This window comes from Cryptotermes secundus, unplaced genomic scaffold (genome assembly GCF_002891405.2).
Source record: "Cryptotermes secundus unplaced genomic scaffold, Csec_1.0 scaffold215, whole genome shotgun sequence".
Classification (NCBI taxonomy): domain Eukaryota; kingdom Metazoa; phylum Arthropoda; class Insecta; order Blattodea; family Kalotermitidae; genus Cryptotermes; species Cryptotermes secundus.
In genome coordinates, this window is record NW_019743150.1 from 650,091 (window position 1) to 670,646 (window position 20,556).

Genomic DNA, 20,556 nt, shown 5'->3' on the forward strand with positions numbered 1-20,556 from the left:
AGTTACTGAATGTACATAGGGACAGTGATGTCAGGCTGATAGAACTACATACAACTGAGCTGTTAATACTTGATCCCAGTCCTAATGAGGTTTAAATTGCTATTGCAAAGTTGAAAACCTATAAATGGTCAGGTAGTGATCAAATTCCAGCAGAACTGATTCAAACAGGCGGTGAAACATTGTGGTCTGAGGCCCATTTTATTTGGAATGAGGAAGAATTACAAGATGTTAAATCTCAAGATGGTATACTTCATAGTCACCACTAATTTAAACCCAACATATTTGCTGCATAATCAGTAATTTTCGCTTAAAACAGACACTTCCTCTTAAAAGACCGGGCAGGAACTGTATATATTGTTACTTTTGAATGATACCGAAAACAGTAAACTAGGGTTTTTGAAACTAAGGAGACTGATACAGACATGGATAACGCATTTAGGAACATGAAAGACATCCAAAATTTAAGTTTGAAAACTTCACTGAAAATCAGCAATTAGAGCAGAGAACAGGGTAGCAGATTCTAAATGTTGTAATGGACTTGATCAATGCATTGCCAGGCAAAGATTCGATAAACACCCTGCGATACAGGCAAGCAACAATAGAACGGGGTTATGAAATCAGTTTCTAGGCAATGGCTCAGTAAACACATTTCCATGTATCAGACTATGCTATACAACGCAAGTGATGTCGTCAACAGTACAGACCGTTTTCCCTGGGATCTGTGCAAAGTGCTTATAAGAGAAGTCGAATACCTTCACCATGACCCTGCAAGTCGTAGGAGGCGACAAAAAGGGAAGTTTCAAATCTGAGACACTAAAATATGGTTGCCAGTCCCAAGGGACTCGGACCCGACAAAGACTGCACTGGCAAGGGCCAGCAGCTTATACAAAATACAGACCCATCCTCTCGTCAGAGAGGGATTCAGACCCGAGAAAGACTGCGCTGGTAAGGACCAGCAGCATATACAAAAGACAGACCTGCCCTCTTGTCAGAGAGGGTGCCCACAGAAACAAGACCATAACTGTCAAACAGTAATAAATATCTGGTCATGAGCCCCAGAAGGGTGCTCAACACCAAAACTTACTGACTGACTGGCCACAGTTGTAATGTGACTTTGACGTTGACTTAAAAAAAAGTGTGTGATCGAGCACTAACATTAAACTGACCCTCCACAAAACTCTTATTAGATCCTTAATGACTTATGCTAGTTCTGCCTGGGAGTTGGCGGCAGACACCCATCTAGTGAAATTGCAGCACCTGCAAAACAAGGTTCTCCTCACCATTAGCAATTTTCCAAATCTGCGATTTGCACTTGGCATTCAAAACCCCATACGTATATGACTATGTAACAAAATTATGCAGGCAACAAGCAGAAGGTGTCATACAAATTCATGGTAACGAGAATGTTCACAACATCGGACAAGGGGAAGCCCGACATAGGAAGTATAAGAAGCTTAAACTTGGTGGCGGTCAGGCATACAACCGTTCAAGTGACTAGACTGCCGTGGTGGTGAATACTACTAGAAATAGGACATAGTCTGCTATACTGAGCCTAGACTGACAGAGACCTTGTATATATTATACATACTAGATATTAAGACTCAATTGTAAATAAGTGTACATAATGACAATGGACTAATACTATCAACTATGACTGACAAATGATAGACCTGACCTCTTGTCAGCGAGGACCCCCCAGCTGGGGCTCGATACCAAGACAGACAGACTGACCAACTGTCAGTCGCAATGTGACTTTGACTTTGACTTTGAAGCTCCATGTAACATGTGTGGAGGCGGGGTCGAATATCTCCACTGTGAGCCTGCGAGTTGTAGGAGGCGATGAAAAGGAAAATCTGAGACAGTAAAATATGGTTGTGAGTCTCAAGGGACTCGGAACTGAGAAAAACTGTGCTGGCAAGGGCCAGCGCCTTATACAAAAGACAGACCTCTCCTCTCGTCACAAGCATAACACAAACAAACAAAGAAACAAACCAACAAAACAGAAAGACAATATAAACACGAATAAACACTGTAACTAATTATTTACTGTATGCTCCAAAAATTCATCAACTGCATAAAAAGAGTTATTCATGAGTTATGAAAATGAATTATTTTTAAAACTGATTCTATCCTTTCTAAAACTTTGAATGGTCTTTGGCCTTCTATTAAATAACCTATTATCAGTATACAACGTGCCCTTCAGGAAAACAGAAAGATTTGAATTTGGAACATAAATTTGATTTTTGTTATAGTGTCAAGGCCACGAACCTCTTAACTTGAACAGAAATTATTTTGATTTTCTATCACAAACAACATAAAAGAAAAGAAAAAATATATTCACCTGACAATGGTAAAATATCTAATTTCTTAAAAAGTCTTTTACGTCTTCTCTCAGGCCCATTCCCAATATGATCCTTATTACTTTCTTTTGCAATTTAAAAAACTCTAGAATTATTAGTTGAATAGCCCCAGTGGACTATTCCATACTTAATGATAGAATGAAAGTAAGAAAAATACACAAATTACAGGGGTTTAAAATTCATAAAATAAGAGAAACTCCTAATTACAAAAATATCAGAACTGAGTTTAGGAAGGATGTATTCCACATGACTCTTCCAATTTCAATTATTATCAATTTGTATACCCAAAATTTGTTCAGAGGGACTTCATTCATTACCACGTTTCGAAAGGATACTGCCAGCATAGAGTTGGCAGACTGTTTAGGAGCAAAATTAATAATAGCAGTTATGTTAATATTTAAGACCAACTTATTCGCTATAAACCAATTTACAATGAGAGTAAAGGTATCTGCAACTTTGTGCATAAGCGTACAATGACTTTTTCCAGTGACCAAATACTGGTGTCATCTGCAAAGAGAAAAACACTGGCAAATTTAATGATGCATAATGGAAAGTCGTACTTTAATAGTCTGTCTTACAGGAGTGTGTGGGTGGAAGAGCACGTAACCTTCTTGCCAACTGGGCTACTGGTGATACCACGTATGTTATCGTTATGATACATAGGTGTCAGCACACGAGGCATTACTCTTCGTCGCCAAACGATACTTTACTATGGTTACAATAACTCAACTATTGGTCCGTTGGTGTGTTAACGGGTTACCGGTGTTAGCTGACTAATTGTAGAGTAGCTATGGTTTCAGCTTCGAAGGTTAAAGAGCACAGCTCGTGAAAACGGATTAGACCTGAATAATCTGTAAAAAGAAGCAAGGGTGTTTACGTAAAAGGATTACAGTATGACAGTTTATTATGTAACAAGCGTATTTTTGTGTTTGTTATTGCTTTTCTTACAGACAAAGGCAGAATGGAACACGAAAGATTACATGAAAAGAGAACATTCTCTAATAAAACCCTATCAAGGTGAAGTGTAAATTAACTTTACCGGCGTTTTCTGTATTGACACGCTGCCGGATGTACTATCGAATTTGTATTAGCCATCCAAGGTAATAAGTATGGATTTGTTTAGGTGCTGGAATGACCATACCGTACTGGGATTTTATGGGAAGTACAATGGTGACAAACAATTATGTTAGGCTCACACCGGATTCTCAGAGTAAACAAGGACAATTGTGGAATTCCGTGGTAGGTAACAACATATATATTGTTTTAATCATTATAATGATTAATTAATGATTATAATGATTATAATGATCAAGGAGGAACCCCTGTCTACTTGTTAACACAGAAATGTGACTACGTGCCACATCTTAAATATAACTTATACCTAAATGAACGGTTACAGTTGATATTCGATTGTTCGCTGTGGGAACTCAACAATTTCCATTGTTCATTTAGGTATAAGTTATATTTAAGATGTAGCACGTAGTCACATTTCTGTGTTAACAAGTAGACAGGGGTTCCTCCTTGATGAAAGGACAGGATGTAGCATTCGCTACCCTTCCTGAATAAAGCTCTATAACCAGGACCGTATCCCTTTGAGAAAAGTAGGGGTGGACGGTTATTGTCACTGTCACTCCAGCGGTAGAGGTTACAAACACCCACGCTACCGAGGGTAATTTTCCGCCAAGCCGCCAAAGAGGTAATTAAATAATTAAAAATTAAATGTTAATTGGTAGATACAACTTCTTGGAAAACTACCAAAATATGAACTGGTCCAAGAAGGCAAGTTCCAAGGAGGAGCTTCCTTGTGGAAGTTTGGGCTCAGAGAGTTTGTAACTTGGGAGAGCCCTTTTCCCAAACATTCGTCTCCGAGAATCAANAGTTGTTTGTTGTTGTTTTATCGTATTGCCAATAACAAAACTTGTCAAAAATTGTTACATAAAATGTATTGACTGATATTTTCCTATAAAGTTAATTATTCTGGCATATTTATGTAATCTCCCTTTAGCCTTGCAGTGTTCGTAACTGGGAGCTACAAGTACACTTTAAGGTCCATGGAAAAGGCAAAGAGCTGTATGGAGATGGATTTGTTATCTGGTATGCAAAGGATCGCATGGTTGCTGGTGCAGTTTTTGGCAATATGGACTATTTTCAAGGATTAGCAGTCATCCTTGACACCTACAGCAACCACAATGGACCACACAATGTAAGTTGTGATTAATGACATATGTACAACTTCTGCAGGTTTTCTGGTTAGGTATGCAGTTCACTTTTAGAGCAGAGTGGTTTTTCAACCAGTGAGACTGGGCACTTTGCTGAGTGGAACAGGAGATATCACATATGAGGATTTCTATTATAATTGATATAATACTGTGACATGTTGCGCAATGGAGGACAACCCCCCCCCAGGAGTGATGTGGCGGGCGAGTCAGCGCTCCGTCATCCCCCTCCGCACGGTGATGTAACACGCAATGCAGCTGTGACATGGGTAACAGCCAACAGCGGTACTGATTGCATAACAGGCAAGCGCTGCGACTATATAAGTGAACCACACTGCCTACGGAGGGAGTTAACATGTAGCCGTCCCCGGAGACAGTTAGTGTGTGATAATCAGTGACAGTTTGTGATAACCGAGAATTAATTGGGAGTGTGTAACACGGTGACACTTGTATAGCTCCCGTACTGTGAAAACGTGTAGACTACTGACAATAGAGTGATTTGATTTGCGAATAGGGTTATAAATTGTGAAATCCCGCAACATTGTTGTAATTAATTGTAGCCGATACTTGTAGGTTGTTAAATAAACCAATTAACAATCCGAACGGCGTCTTCAGTAACGAAACACGTAACAATACTTCAGTGTTTTGTATATATAGTATAAAGGTAAGGTAAAGTCATCCCTGTGCTTAACCAATTAAGCACTGAGCCATGAAGGCGTATGGGGGATTGGATGTATAGATCCACATTTTCTTGACCCTGACATTAGCTGGAGGTGAGTGGTCAGCTTCACGTCTTGGCCGCTTTTCCCCCGGGGAACGAATTTCTGGTACCCATTGGATAGGAGGCTGGGTGGGCCCAGACCCAGTCTGGACGATGTGGAGAGGACTGAGATATCCCAGCTCCTATATATGTAGGTATATAACTTTAAAAATACACATCTTTCAAGAAAAGAAGCTTTGTTTTTACTGTGGAAGGACTGAGCTTTTTGACAGAATGAGCAACAGGATGCAAGATGCAAAAGATTTAGAATTGTTGGAGTAAGAGGCTTAATTGGCCAATGAAGATCAAATTAAATTGTTCAGTATTATTATTATTATTATTCGGAGGGGTGGGTTACCCCATGCACTGCGACCATTTATCGATCTATTGTGTGTCCCCCTTTTTAATTATTCTAACAAATTGCCATGCCCTTCCAGTACTGGTGCTCCCTATCAGCCCTGTTCTGCCAGCGAGGTCGGCCCTCTCCGGTAGTGATCCCCAATACTTCCCCATCTACCGGAGGAATTGGAAACTACTTGGGCGGGAAACTGCCTAATTTTCTCAGAGGTCTCTTAGAGACATGAGGATCTTTTATGTGCCGTAAATCTATGACATGGGATACGGCTTAAAGTCCCTCCCGGAGGACTTGTTCCCTGAATTTTTCTGCCCTTAAAAATTCCACGATCTCTGCCAGGTTTGAACACCCATGAGGTGGGAATGTTACCCCTAGACTATGTGGGCCGCTTAAATTGTTCAGTAACTTTTGTATAGGTAAAATTATGATTAAATTCAATGAAATGCGATGATGTTTTGTTATTAATAAAAGATTCACATTACCATGAGACATCAGCTCACCAAATCACATGGCACACAACACCACAATCACAGACAGGAAGAAAACATAATTGCAGTTAAGAATGTGCTACAGAGGCCAGGATGGGCATTGTCTAGGACATTTTTGTATATACATGATTTTCTTTCATAATGATAAAAAAAGTTAACTTTACAGCAGATGTACTGTGAGACGGGAAGAAAAGATATGAACACTTTTGAGTGCCAAGTCTGGGAGTGATATTTTATGTAGGAATATTTTCAAGTGTTCTTGCTGGAAGAGGGTTCAGAATGAAGCTACTTTCTCAGTTGTCCCTGTATTATTTCAGCATCAGCACCCATATATTTCAGCAATGATAAACAACGGGTCATTGCATTATGATCATGACCGGGATGGCACACATACGCAACTGGCAGGCTGCGAAGCAAAATTTCGTAATCTTGACCACGACACACACATCGCCATCCGTTACGAGAGGGATACTCTGACTGGTATGTAACCCTGTGATGTTTCAGTGTTTCATCTAATGTATTATTTAAGGTTATTTTGTCATATCATGAGCAGTTCTAACTTACATAGCATTACTGATCACTGCATTGTAAAGATATGCCCAGATGATGAAGTTTGAAATTAATATCGTTATAAGTATGAAATGACCACCTCTCTGGTCTAGTGATCAGAGTTCCTGGCTACAGATCCTGAGGTCGAAGCTTGATTTCTGGTGCTACCAGATTTTCTGAGAAGTAGTGGGTCAGGAACGGGGTCCATTCAGCCTTGTGTGGTTAATTAAGGAGCCACTTGAATGGAAAAGTAGCGGCTCTTGTCTAGAAAACCGTGATTAACAGCTGTGAGGATCTGTTACACTAACTATGTGACACCCTCTATCTGCTAATGTTGGCACTAACTTCGCTGACAAGTGGTGGTCGCTCGGTCAGTATAGTTCACTTGTGGACTACAGGCCACGGAGTTTGTTTTTTGTTTTGAGAGTGCAATTCCTGCATCTGGCTTGATTTTTTTGTTATAATTTTGTGTTATACAGGTGTCCCAGGTGTTTGGTGCCATACTTCAGGAGCATACTGAGGGTTCCGTATAGAACAACTTTGAAATAGGAGCCCATGTCCACAAACGTAAAATAGCAGCGCTAGGGCGGCATTTAATATCATTTTGTTTGAACTTGGCGCCTCAATGTCGAAGAGCATGCACAGGCATATTACCCCCTCCAAACTCTTAAGACTCACCTGCTAGAGTAGATGTTGGAATTGGTGCCCTCCATTTTCAATGTATGCATTACATCGATGAAAGAAACTTTGGCGCACACTTTCAAATATTCCAGGTGTCTCACAGATCACGTCACATGCAACAAGTATTCTGGCCAACAGCTCGAATTCATTATCCACAGGCGTGTCGTAGATCAGGCTTTTCACATGGCCCCAAAAGATATAATCCAGATGTGTCAAGTCTGGGGATCAGGGTGGCCAAGGCACTGGGCCTTCTTTTCCTATCCAACGACCATGAAAAGCAGTATCCAGGTAGTCTCATGATACAACGTTGAAGTGTGCCGGCACTCTGTCATGCTGTATCCACATTTGCCTCCGCACAATCAGTGGCACATCTTCTAGTAAGGTTGGAAGGATACGTTCCAGGAACACCTAGTAAAAGGGCCCATTGAGTCGTGGTGGTAGGAGGAAAGGCCCAATCAAGTGATCACCAATGATGCCCGCCCAGACATTGACAGAAAATTGTGCCTGGTAGTAACCAGCCACAGTAACTTCGGGGTTTTCGTCAGCCCAAATGTGACTGTTGCCACAATTGAACCAGCCATCCCTTGTAAACTATGCTTCATCTGTGAATAACACATGATTCAGGAAGTTGGGCTGATGTAAACACTGGTTCAGTATCCACTGACAAAATTGAACTCATGGTACGAAGTCAGCTGGACCTACGTCGTGTACTCGCGTTGGATGATATGGATAAAGTTGTTGGTTGCGCAGGATCCTTCAAACACTTGATTTTGATGTCCCCACAATGTAGCCAATGCTGGTGGATGGCTGTTCCTCTATACAGTGCAGTTCGACATTTGAGGCGCCAAGTTTAAATGAAATGATTTTAAATGCCGCCCTATCGCTGCTATTTTATATTTGTGGACGTGGGTTCCTATTTCAAAGTTATTCTATAGGGAACCCTCAGTACACTCCTGAAGTATGGCACCAATCTCCTGGGACACTCTGTATGTAAACCCCTTTCTGTGGGAAAATCACTTAGATTTCAGGTTTAACTATTGTACAGTGCTGTATCATCTGCTTAGGGTACGTAGTACTGTATGATGTATGGTATAATTATTTTGAGTAGAAGAATGGTCGAGGATGCTAGAGGAAACATTGTTGAGAAACTGTGGAATACAATGAGATGCCTCACTGAGAATAGCTGGCTCATGAGCTTAGACTAGATAAAGCAGAATGGAAGAAGATGGGAAATGATATGTCAGTCGCAATGAGACTTTGACTTTGTGCCACCTGTTTTTTCATAAAAATATTCTGCATTTTGCTCATAGAAAGTGTTTGTAGGTTTTTATATCATTCTTAGAATAATCAGCATTTAGTTCCATAAATGGAATTAACCAGTTTGTCTTTGTAATGGAGATGCAGTGTGTTTTCTGTGTTGCTGGAATTGCATTTGTTGTTATTATTAAGATGAATAGCTTCAAAGCATTAATGATGTATCAGCTGCATAAGTTTAAGCTGAATGACAAGTGATAAGTTAATTATGAATGATGATTTTGTAAGAATGTTGGAGGAAGAAATTGTTAGCTGTTTTGTGGTGCTGTCCTGTTATTTGTCTGGAGGCAGTGAGGAAAGCCATGATTTCGTTGGTTAGGATTATCGAACTTGTGGCTGAGAAGTGAAGTTGGAACCTTCCAGATATGAAACAGAGTGTTAAGCAGTTGGGCTGTGATATGACAAAATTGTTGCGCTGGCAGTTGCCTATGGAAAGTTTTGAAGTGTACTTTACTGTTGCCAAGGTACTGCTTTGTGTCATGTATGATTTGTTTAAACTTCTACTGCCGGTTATCAGTAGATAATTACACTTTATGTCAGCATCACAATATGTGATTAGAATATTTTTACTTTATGTTCATCCACTTGCATTCCATTATGCGTGGTAAAAACATAGGAATTAAATTTTCACAAAATTTTGTTGCCCTTACCTCTGAGAAATACCATTGTGAGATGCAAATCGTTGTGACACAAATATGAAAGAGTAAGACATACTTCTTTTTTGGTGTGTGTGTTTGTGTGTGCAGATGTGCGTAGTGGTGTACTGGTAATGCTTTAGGCTCATATTTGGGGTGTAGTTGGCTTGAATTGCAACTGGAGCATCAGCTGTCCTGACTGAGATCTTTTGTGGTTTTCGTCAGTCTTCCCAGGCAAATGCCAGGATAATATCTTTATTTAGACCATGACTGCATCCAGATTCAGTCCAATTCATCTGTCATCCTACCATTCAACACTACATAGCCTAGTTTTTGACAGTTTTGTGATATGACCCACAAAATAACCCACTTTCATGTTGCATTGTTACCATTCTTGAATATGATTTTAACTTGATTCTAACTAATAGAAAAAAATGTGGAAGGGATGTAAATATTACCGTCTGGTCCCTTCAAACTTTTGTGAATAATGCAGAGTGATTCAAAAGTCTTAAGTATTTGGTGTTTAATAATCTGTGAGAGAAGGAGATGATATTGTGTGCGACAGTTGACACTACTAACACCCCCCTCCCTTCTACAACCCAGTAGGTCATAGGTTATGGTGGCATTGTGAGGCAGTCAGGGAAGCAGCATGGTATTCTGTTATGCACAGTGTTTCTTCATAATCAAACGTTATTTTCATCCTGGTTGTTCGAGGACAGTTTCAGGACATGTCCAAATTCTTCTGTCCCACACAAGAGTTCATATTTTTTCTGACCTGTATGTAGTATATGAATAAAGGTTGAATAAGGTAAAAATGCAATCAAGGTTGCATGACTGTTGAGTCTCTCTGTATTAATTGCTCTGATGGTGCTGGATGTTGCATTGGTTGTTGATTTGAATGATATTCAGTGGTTAATGTTCCATGTTGAAAAAGTTTGTGTTTTTGTTGTGTTTGCGTTGCGTTTGCGATTTCTTTTGTTTGTGATAAAAGGATGTTTCACCTAAATGTAATGGTGTGCTATATTGTTTGTCTGAGTATATAGTGTTTGTTTTAGTGTACCAGGAGTGATATTCCAGGTGTTGGGTACTTGTGTTTCTTGATATTGTAGTGTGTGATTCCATTTCCCATAATTTGCATGCTTGAAGTACAGTGTGGTAACTACAACAGTGCTGTGAACATTTTGGATGCCAGATGTTTACACCACCAAACAACAAAAAAAAATACTTCATCATCATCATCATCATCACCACCACCACCATCACCACCACCATCACCATCATCATCACCATCATCATCATCATCATCATCATCACTGATTAGGTCTCATGACCCTGTTCTGGTTACAGATTTTTGTGATTTGTTCAACTGTGGTCTAGTGGTCAGAGTTCCTGGGTTCGATTCCCGATGCTACCAAATTTTCTGAGAAGTAGTGGGTCTGGAACGGGGTCCACTCAGCCTCGTGAGGATAATTGAGGCGCTATTTCAAGGAAATAGCAGCTCTGGTCTAGAAAACCGAAATTAAAGGCCATGGGGATTTGTTGCACTGACTACATGACACCCTCTATCCACTAAAGTTGGCACTAACTTTGCCAACAAACTGTGATCTCTCGGTCGGTATAGTTCGCTTGCGGACTAAAACCACGGGGTTTGTTTTGTTTGTTGTTTTTTGTTCAACTCTTTAGAGCATTTCTTAGATTTATTCTCCCTTTTGGTTTGTATGTTAATATCTGTTGTTCATATCTGTCATCTTCCATTCTTTGAAATATGATCAGTCCGGTTATGTTTCATTTTCTGTCTTTCTGTTTAGTTGAGAAATTTGTAACCTTTGAGACTGAGAAGTAAATGCAATTTGCATTGGCAGGCGGGTATGAATTAAGCTCGTCAGCTGTTTTCCACCACCATACCCTCATTTCACATCTTCCCTCTGTCAGTACCAAAAACAAACCAAGAAAGCAAGGCGAGAGATGGAACATTCATCACTAAAGAAACAATGAGTGGTGGAAGTGGGGAAAGGCATGCAGAGGGAAGGAAACCTTTGAGCTGGGTTTGAGGAAATCTGTGTTCATTCTTTCCCTGATCCAACTTCATGTATATGAATATGGCCTGTTGGCTGCTACTTCTGTGGATAGCTACCACACTCTACTGATCTCTCATCTGTGTTGTTTTATTCCAACCCTTATCTCCTTTCTTACTCTCTTTCTTATTTAACATGGGTTTTCTCTGTCTTTTCTTTCCCTTTATCTTTTTTTTTAACTGTCTCTACGCTGTTCTCCGCTGCCCAGTGAATATTTATCCCAGGGACACCATGGTGATCGAAGCTCAGAAGAAAGGAAAATTTGGTAGTTATTCTGCTATCTTTTATTTTTCCTCTTGGCCTCTGAGACAGTAAGGCGATAGTTTAGCCCACTGTGGTAATGAACTTTGCTCCAGTTTATTTAAATGAATATTAATTGAATATGCGTACATTAAAATCTTTTTCGACTGTAACATACTGTATAGAAATTGATTGATAAATGAAATGAATGTATTTATACACACACTAAATTTTTTGCCAGTTTTTATTAATATATTTGCTTGCAAAACATTTTGGAGATTTATGAATTTATGATCATTTTATAAATTGAAGAAAATTATATAGTTCTTTATAATGGAGATGCAGAGTTTCCTGTGAGGTAGAAACTGAAATCCAAATATTATGAAGATGAATGTCAGGTTTTGAAGGGTTAATGTGTGTCATTTATAGTTGATTGAAAATCAGGAAATAAATTAAGTATATTTTACTGCTGGAATTGAATATGAAATGATAGTTTAAATTATTTAGTCTGTTGTCATATCATATGTATGTACTTGGTGTTTTGTAGAATTAATGTGATAACCAGTGACTGTATGTTTTAATGTTTGCTGTACATTTATTTACTGATTCAGAGGCCTTTTTCACACGTGACTAATCACAATCTTCAGTATTGCCTGGCATGTTTCCTTTGTCTTGGCTGTAATGTATTTCTTCAGCGCTTTACGTTTTATCACTCTGAATTACAGTGTATAATCCATATTTTCTGTGTGTAGATTATTGTTTTTGTGCATATGTAAATTGTCCCCTCACATATTTCCTGTGATTTCTTAATGTAAAAACTCTTCCCAGTACCATTTCAAAGTTGACAGCACTGAGTGCTGATATGAGGGATCATTAAACATCAAGACTTTAATGTATGAATTAATGTCTGCCAATACAATAATATGAAACATTATGTATATTATACATAGACCCTGTCAGATGATAGTCATTAACCAGCATAATTGAGAAACTAAAATGACAACCTTTGTTAGTACACAGTACATTGGACATAGTCGTGGTACAGGGATCATTTACTACCCTCCCCTGTAATCTAATGATCTTGATACAGATATGAAAATAATTTGGGTTGCATTATATGTGATGATACAGAAGATGGTAGTTTTGGATTACCAGTCTTTTATTTTTATTATTTATGTTTTCTCTCCCCTCATCCCATATATACTCTGGTGGGAGATTAATATTATAGAGGAGCCAGAGAAATAGGTTGGAATGATATGGATTGGATTCATCTGGCTCAGGATAGAGACCAATGGTGGGCTCTTGTGAATGTGGTAATGAACCTTCAGGTTCCATAAAATGGTGGGAAATTCTTCAGTACCTGAGCAGTTGTTGGCTTCTCAAGGACACAATTACATGGAGTTAGTCAGTTAGTTTGTCATTTGGATAGCTAGCTTCTCCCCAACCACATTAACCTGGATAATTGAGAGAGTACTATAAATACTGCTTCATGACTTGCAGTAGATTGATTGTACTTGTATAAATGAATATTCTCTTAATATATTTGTCATGCATTATAAATCATAGAAAGCAGGGTTGAGGATCACACTGCGATTATACCGTCTCAGCTTTATATAGTAGCTCTGAGAGTAATATATTACGGCTTCCATTTCAGCAGACTGAAGTTGTAATGTAGTTTGTGCAGCTATATAAAAGCGTATAATGATTGATGTCAGGTATTCACATTATACATTCTCTAGCCAGATTAAGATAACGTCAGTTCCTTCATGGTGAGGGGAAAAAGTTTTGAGAACTTATGACATCCACTTTTATGAATCCATTTAGTTTCACTTTTGGTGGTGAGACACGCAAGAAATGTAAATTAACAATGGTGGCGATTAGTGGTCCATTTCTGTCCATAATTTCTGGAGTATATATTTTGACTTATGTTATCTTTGCCTTATATATCAAAGTTTCATGCTCTCATTAGGTTTATAATTGTTAAAATATATAAATTTTTTTTTATTTCTAATGGGGCGGGACTAAGTCCCTTGTACTGCGGCCACTTCTGGCCTATTGTTCCAGCCCCAGATGATAGGTGAGGGTGATTGTGGAGGAATTGGTGGAATGAAGATTGGCAGGGGAAACCGAAGTACTCGGAGAAAACCTGCCCCGGCACCACTTTGTCCACCACAAATCCCACTTGACCAGACCTGGAATCAAACCCGGAAGCCAGCGACTAACTGCTTAAGCTATGGCGTGGCCAAATGTTAAGATATAAATAAACACTATACCAAGTGAGCTATTTTGGTTCTCTATTGATACATAGCATAATAAAACTCTAATTTGCTTCTACAGCAGGTTTGTTTTTACCACCATATGCGTAAACATTATGTAGCAGAAATGTTAATGCCAGAATAAAGCATATAAGTACTTGCATGCAGTCTTGTATGCATCTGAAAGAGCATGTCTGCATTTGCATGTCTTATTCCCTAGTGGTCCACAGGGACAGGTAACTTTTACTTCTTGTGCACTGCAGAATATTGTGCACCAGTTAGACATATAAGACAGTTAAGACCAAATTTTTTTGATAACATACAAAAAGTGTATTAACTTTCCTACATTTTCCAAGAGGATTATTTTAACACACCCACTGCCATGCCATTATATTTTACCTGCTAGGTCATCCATTTTTTCCTATGAAAAGTAGATTTTTAACTTAATATTTGAAATGAAAAAATGGAAAGGAAAAAAATAAATGAAGAGCAATTGAAATGTTTTTGACTTTTTCATACTTTAATGAGCTACACTTAATGTTTCTTGTATTTGAGTGATATCTGTTGGAGAAAATGGCATTTACATAGACAGTGGCAGCTTGTCACGTGACAGGATCAGCACTGGCACACGTGAAACTGCATCCCTCAAGAGAAGAAATTGACAGTGAATGTGTTAATTGTGAATTAGTTTGATGAAGAAGAAAATTAATTGAACTGCTTGCAGGACATTGTTTAAAGCAATTATTTTGGACTTTGTCCATCAACCAGATATATTAAAACCCATGAAGAATTAAAAAATTGAGTTTCTTTTCATCTTCAGGTAGAAGGAATTTGAAGAAAACCTCTGGAGCTGTTCTCAAAGTGTGGTTTGAAAGTAGCTGTACTGAAAAGCCCAGCAGACTAGATTTGTTTCAGATCCTCTTCACCTGATGGGGGAAGTAGAATCAGTTTCTGAAACATAGTGGTTTTAATAAACTCAAAAAGTGGACAAAAGTCCAAAATGTGAGTTTTAAACAGTGTGTCACATCATTGTCAGAATGCTTCAGAATTAAGTTATGTATCATTTTTGCAAGGATCACCTCTGTGGCCTAGTGGTCAGAGTTCCTGGCTACAGATCCAGAGGTCCTGGGTTTGATTCCCGGCGCTACCAAATTTTCTGAGAAATAGTAGGTCTGGAACAGGGTCCACTCAACCTTGTGAGGGTAATTGAGGAGCTGTTTCAAGGAAATAGTGGCTCTGGTCCAGAAAACCGAGATTAACGGCCGTGGGGATCTGTTGCGCTGACCACATCACACCCTCTATCTGCAAAGGTTGTCACTAACTTCGCTGACAAGCAGCGGTCGCTTGGTTGGTATTGTTTGCTTGCAGACTAAAGCCACGGCATTTGTTTTTTTTTGTCTTTTTTTCTTTGTATAATTTTTGCAATTCAGAATTATTCTTGTATTGAGTGTTTTTATTTCGTGATGTTTTATGAACTGTGTTGGTTATGTGGCATCAGACGACATGATGATTCTGAATGATGAAATCATGAAGATGTGGAACTGATAGCGAGTGAAGTAAAATATTGAAATATATGACTCACTGATAGCCTGACGTATAAATACAAAACTGGGTTGTTCAGTAGTATGATTATCAAATAAGAATTGAGAAACATATGGAAAGGATTTTTATTGTAGGGACTGAGGAAAACAGTGAAGTACTTCAGGATATCTTATCTCCAGTCCAGGATTCAAACCTGGTATCTCTTGAATACAAATCAGGAAGAAGTAAATTCTAACAGACATTTCAGTGTGAAAAATTGCATGGTCCGCATGTTAAGATCTTTTGTCTGTGCTGCCTATGTATTTGTTCCTCGAAAGCTAATTTTTGTACCTTCTTCACTGTTCATTTTAATAGCTTTAATTCTATGGGCACTGAGTTATCTTTGTTTCTACTTAATACATTCAGTTTTGTTCTCGTAATTAATATCCAGAGAAATTTGTTATTTGTATGTTTCAGTCTCAACTGATATTGAGAACAAGGCAGCTTGGAAGGAGTGCCTGTCTGTACAAGGAGTTCGGTTGCCAACAGGTTATTATTTTGGTATGACTGCAGCAACAGGTGATCTCTCAGACATTCATGACATTATGTCTGTCAGGCTGTATGAATTAGATTTGCCAGATGATGTGAGTATAGATATGATGATTACAAGCGTCTGTTGCATTGAGAAATCACATTTCATTTTCATTTATTCAACTGTTTAAAATATTTGATGTGTAACTTTTATTATATTTCTATGAACAGCCAAAAGAGGAAGAGGATCGTTCTCAAATATCACCATCAGCGGCATTTTTTGAATCACCAAGAGGTATGATAGTTCATATTGTTTTCATTACTTATTTACTTACTCATGGAGCTGAGATGACATTTTGTGGTGAATGTTAAGATCATGTTTTTTTGGGATGTGACACTGATGAGGTCATTGGATTTTTTTCAGTTGACCTAATCCTTGCAGCCTCACTATTGCCGTGGGGTTCACTCAGCCTCTAACAGAAATGAGTACCAGGAATTAATTAAATAATTTTCCTGGGGAGTATTATTATTATTATTATTGGAGGGGTTGGGTTTCCCCATGCACCGCGACTAATAGTCTATTGTATGTCCCCTTTTGATATTCTACCAGTCGCCATACCGTACCGGTACTGTTGCATGCTCTCAGCCCCGTTCAGCCAACGAGGTTGGCCCTCGGTACCTCGATACTTCCCCCATCTACCAGAGGCATTGGAAACTACTTGGGCGGGAAACTTGCCTAATTTTGCTCAGAGGTCTCCTAGAGACATGAGGATCTTTTACGTGCCATAAATCTACGACATGGGACCCACGGATTAAAGTCCCTCCCGGAGGACTTGTTCCCTGAATTTTTCGGCCCTTAAAAATTCCACAACCTCCGCTGGGTTTGAATCCGCGTACCTTGAGTCATGAGGTGGGAACATTACCCCTAGACTATGGAGGCCGCTTTTCCTGGGGAGTAAAGCACAGCCGGCGTGTAAGGCTGACAACGTTACTGCCATCTTTGAGCCGATTGTCTATATAATGTGGGACCCTCAACGTCTCACAATCCTATGGGCCTTCACGGCCTGGTACAGGGATAACTTTACTTACTTTTTTACTTTACTTTACTTACTGTGTAATTCAGTAGATAGGCGTTTACATTCTGGAGCCAACAGGGTCATTCCAAATGTTAGTACCCATCTGCTAAACTCATGGCATTACAGATCTCAACCTAGGAATTTTAGTGTTCTTCCGTTAACTTTCGTAACTGTAAATCAGTTAGATAAGAAGCTGTTTTTGTTTACAGATCACGTGGAAGATCCAAAGCCATCATCACTAAGTGGGATTAAGATATTTTTGTTGATGTTGGTTGGGACACTTGCTGTCATTGCTTGTGTCGTCATTGGAATCATGTTCTACCAGAAGCATCAAGAAAATTCTCGTAAAAGATTTTATTGATTTGTGGAATATTGAAAGCCTGAACATAAAGGTGGTATAAACCCAGTTCTCAGAATTCATTATGGTAAGGTTATCAAAATGTGGCATACTTGTAATATCTCGATTCGCAGCAGTATGGTGATTATGAAATAAGTGCACTTCATTTTTCATTTTTATGTGTGACATGTTCATGTAGCCGTTGAGGTGTTTTCATTATACTCCCAAGCCTTTTCCTGTCATTTCTGAATTTTGGTATGTCTTTTGTAATGATATAGGCGATACGGATCAAAGACTTTCGAACACATTCAAGATTAGATTACATTTTATGAGTTGCCACTGCAAGAGTGGGTTTTATTTGATTTTTTTTTAAATCCGTAGAGAAGCGAAACAAATTGTGACCTTCGTATCGGTAGTTCTTGAAACATGGAAAAGCACAAGATAGAGAATTGCATCTTGTATGAATAAAGGAGAAATGAAGAAGGTTGCTGTCCCCTGGGACATGATGCTGTATAGTCTGGCAGAAATTTATCAATATTTCAGAGCAGCCTGCTGCTTCCATCTTCAGAGTAGAATATCCTGAAGGTGCAGGCAACAGGCTTCTCTGATACATGGGTAAATTTTTACCAGACTACAAGTGTGACAACTCAGATGACAGTAATTTTTCTTTCACCACTTTGAAAACTTCAAATCCTACTAGCAGAAATCAAGTAAAGTGTGGCATCATACTTTTATAGAAGTTAACATTTTTATAGAAGAAATGTAGCACCTTATAATGGGAAATGTGACCAAGTAAAAGTTGTGTTACACGCAGCGTTCTACATATGCAGAATTTGGAGCTATTTATTGAAGAAGTGTAGCACCTTATATGGGAAAATCTAGCCATTCATCGACATCATAATTATACAGAACTTGGCACTGAAATGTAATACCATATGGCAGAAAAAGTTGCCATGCAGAAATCAAATTACCTATGATACCGTACTGCTTCAGAACTTAGCACTGTTGTTGAAGAAGTTTTAACACCTTGTGCTGGAAAATGATGGTTGAAGATTATAGCAGTGTTTTGAATTTTATTCTTATGTGAAAGAAGTGCAGGAATTTTTTTAATGTTGACTTAATAGTTTTGCTGTATTTTGTGAATGTATGTTGGGCCAGGCAGAAGTTGTTAATGGCCTTGAAGAGACTGATGAAACTATTCCTACAAATGCAGTAATATTTACTTAGAGCCTTCGTATGTGCTGAGGATACCGTATTGATTTTATTCAAAATGTCTGGAAGAAGTGTGCATCTTCCCATCCGATATGGAAGCTGCTGTCTACTAATTGTCTGTGTAACAGTTTGTTTTGTGCCAAATATGAATTTTGCAAGTTCAGTATGTTCTGAGACACTGGCATGTAGGAAGTGGTCTTTTTGTTAATACCACACTTAATGTTCAGATACGTGGGCCATGTAATATCCATGTTACACATGCTGAAGTATTTGGTGTAGAGTTTGTGTACTGTTTGGATTCTGACTGTATTCATGCAACATTCAAAGTTTGTATTATATTCACTTTTTGTCTTCAGTGTTGTAATAAATATTGAGAAGTAGGTGATCTGATCAACTTATTTGTACATTTGTATACAGTAGTGATCCAATTGCTGTTTGTAAAAGAGAAGATGAATGTGATATGTGTGTGTGTTTTATGTGCATTTTATGTTATACAGAGTAAGTTGCAGTAGCTAATGTATTGTATGTAAATGTAGGATATTTGATAGTGTCAAAAGTCATGAGTAGAAATTTACTACATTCAGGTTGGGATGGCAAGTTTCCTGCCTCTGTGGTTCTTGCAGTCACCAGTGTGATGTCATGAAACTGATTTTAGCCCTGCAACACATATGAAAGGTTATCAATTTATTTTTTTTTTTTCCATCAGAATTTTATACATGTCAGGAAATTATGGCTGTGTAAACAGTTGACATGTTAGGCATCAAGACAAATTACTGTGGTTATAAGGAGACTCAAAGGGAAAGATTTGGTGTTTTCAAAGCATTTGTAATATAGATGACAGCCTTTTAGGTTGTGACACTGTGATTGAGGTTTTCTGTGGTCTTCCTTATCCCTAAAGCAAACTTCTGGGATAGTACCTCAGTTAGGCCATGACTGTTTCCTTCAGTATCCTTTCCAATTCCTCATTTATCCTACCATTTGATGCCATAGAGTTGATGACAGCATCATAAGATAAATCATAATAAGCGGGTACTGCAAATGGGCTGACCAAAAGTAAGTGGGCATAAAATTTGTTAGGATGTGTATGTCTTTGTGTAAGTGTGTAATTTTATTCACATAAACTTAACCAATGATGTCATTCCTTTTCATTGCCTTTCTGTACAATTCTGTGTTGGAGAAGAGAGTCAGTGGCATAGCTTTGTTGAATCTCTGCAGCTTAGAGTAAGATTTGTGGTCTGAAGTTAGACATCCAGATGTCAGAATTTTTTTTAGGCATATCTTGTGTTGGTTAGTGTTTAATAAATAATCTATATAATTTTTTCCCACCATTTTCACTGTCACTGATGCTACTAAGTGCCTTTTAAAAAAATATATAACTGATTCAAGACATGAGAATTGTTTTCCTGAAATTTGATTTAAGTAATAATTTAAGAATTTGGCATCCCAAAAGAGAAAAGGTATTTTTAGGAAGTGGATTTTAGTAATGTCTTACATATCTTTAAGGTTGCATCATCATCGCCATAATAATAACAGCAGCAGCTGGAATAATTCAATTCAATTCAATTCTTTATTATTAATGTGCCGAGTCAACAGCCGCAAGGCCAATTACAGACACAGCACAGTGCAGAAGAATGAATGACATTATACACAATCTTATTAAAAGTCGAATAAAAAATTACAGGTTAACACTTGAAGAAATAATAATGAATAAAGTAAAAGAAAACAAACAAATAGTTGATAATTATGACAGTAATAATAAGTTCATTATCATTAAACTAAGTGTTATTACGAATTCAGGAATGAAACATAAATTAAACATAAATATTTAATTAAGAAATGAATAATATAGAATTACAGAGGATAATAATAATATACGTAATTCATTTTGTTTTACTGGACATGCAAATAATAAAATATTAACAGTTATACTATATTTAAAATTTGTTTGGGT

General features: G+C 38.2%; 1 protein-coding gene across 1 annotated transcript; it reads left to right on the plus strand.

The window, feature by feature from the left end:
* Nucleotides 1-3,082: 3,082 nt before the first annotated feature.
* LOC111873829 (vesicular integral-membrane protein VIP36) lies at nucleotides 3,083-20,178 on the plus strand. Its single transcript, XM_023868820.2, has 7 exons — nucleotides 3,083-3,377; nucleotides 3,484-3,599; nucleotides 4,366-4,563; nucleotides 6,497-6,659; nucleotides 15,927-16,093; nucleotides 16,212-16,275; nucleotides 17,266-20,178. Exons 1-7 carry the CDS (start codon nucleotides 3,254-3,256, stop codon nucleotides 17,415-17,417), a joined length of 984 nt encoding a protein of 327 aa, XP_023724588.1. The 5' UTR covers nucleotides 3,083-3,253; the 3' UTR covers nucleotides 17,418-20,178.
* Nucleotides 20,179-20,556: the final 378 nt, after the last annotated feature.

Bases quoted from the DNA above. Each gene is read 5' to 3' on its own strand.
- LOC111873829 (XM_023868820.2), top strand. From the start codon at position 3,254: ATGACAGTTTATTATGTAACAAGCGTATTTTTGTGTTTGTTATTGCTT. The intron at 3,600-4,365 runs GTAGGTAACAAC...ATCTCCCTTTAG, and splicing joins GACAATTGTGGAATTCCGTG to CCTTGCAGTGTTCGTAACTG. The intron at 6,660-15,926 runs GTATGTAACCCT...TGTATGTTTCAG, and splicing joins CGAGAGGGATACTCTGACTG to TCTCAACTGATATTGAGAAC.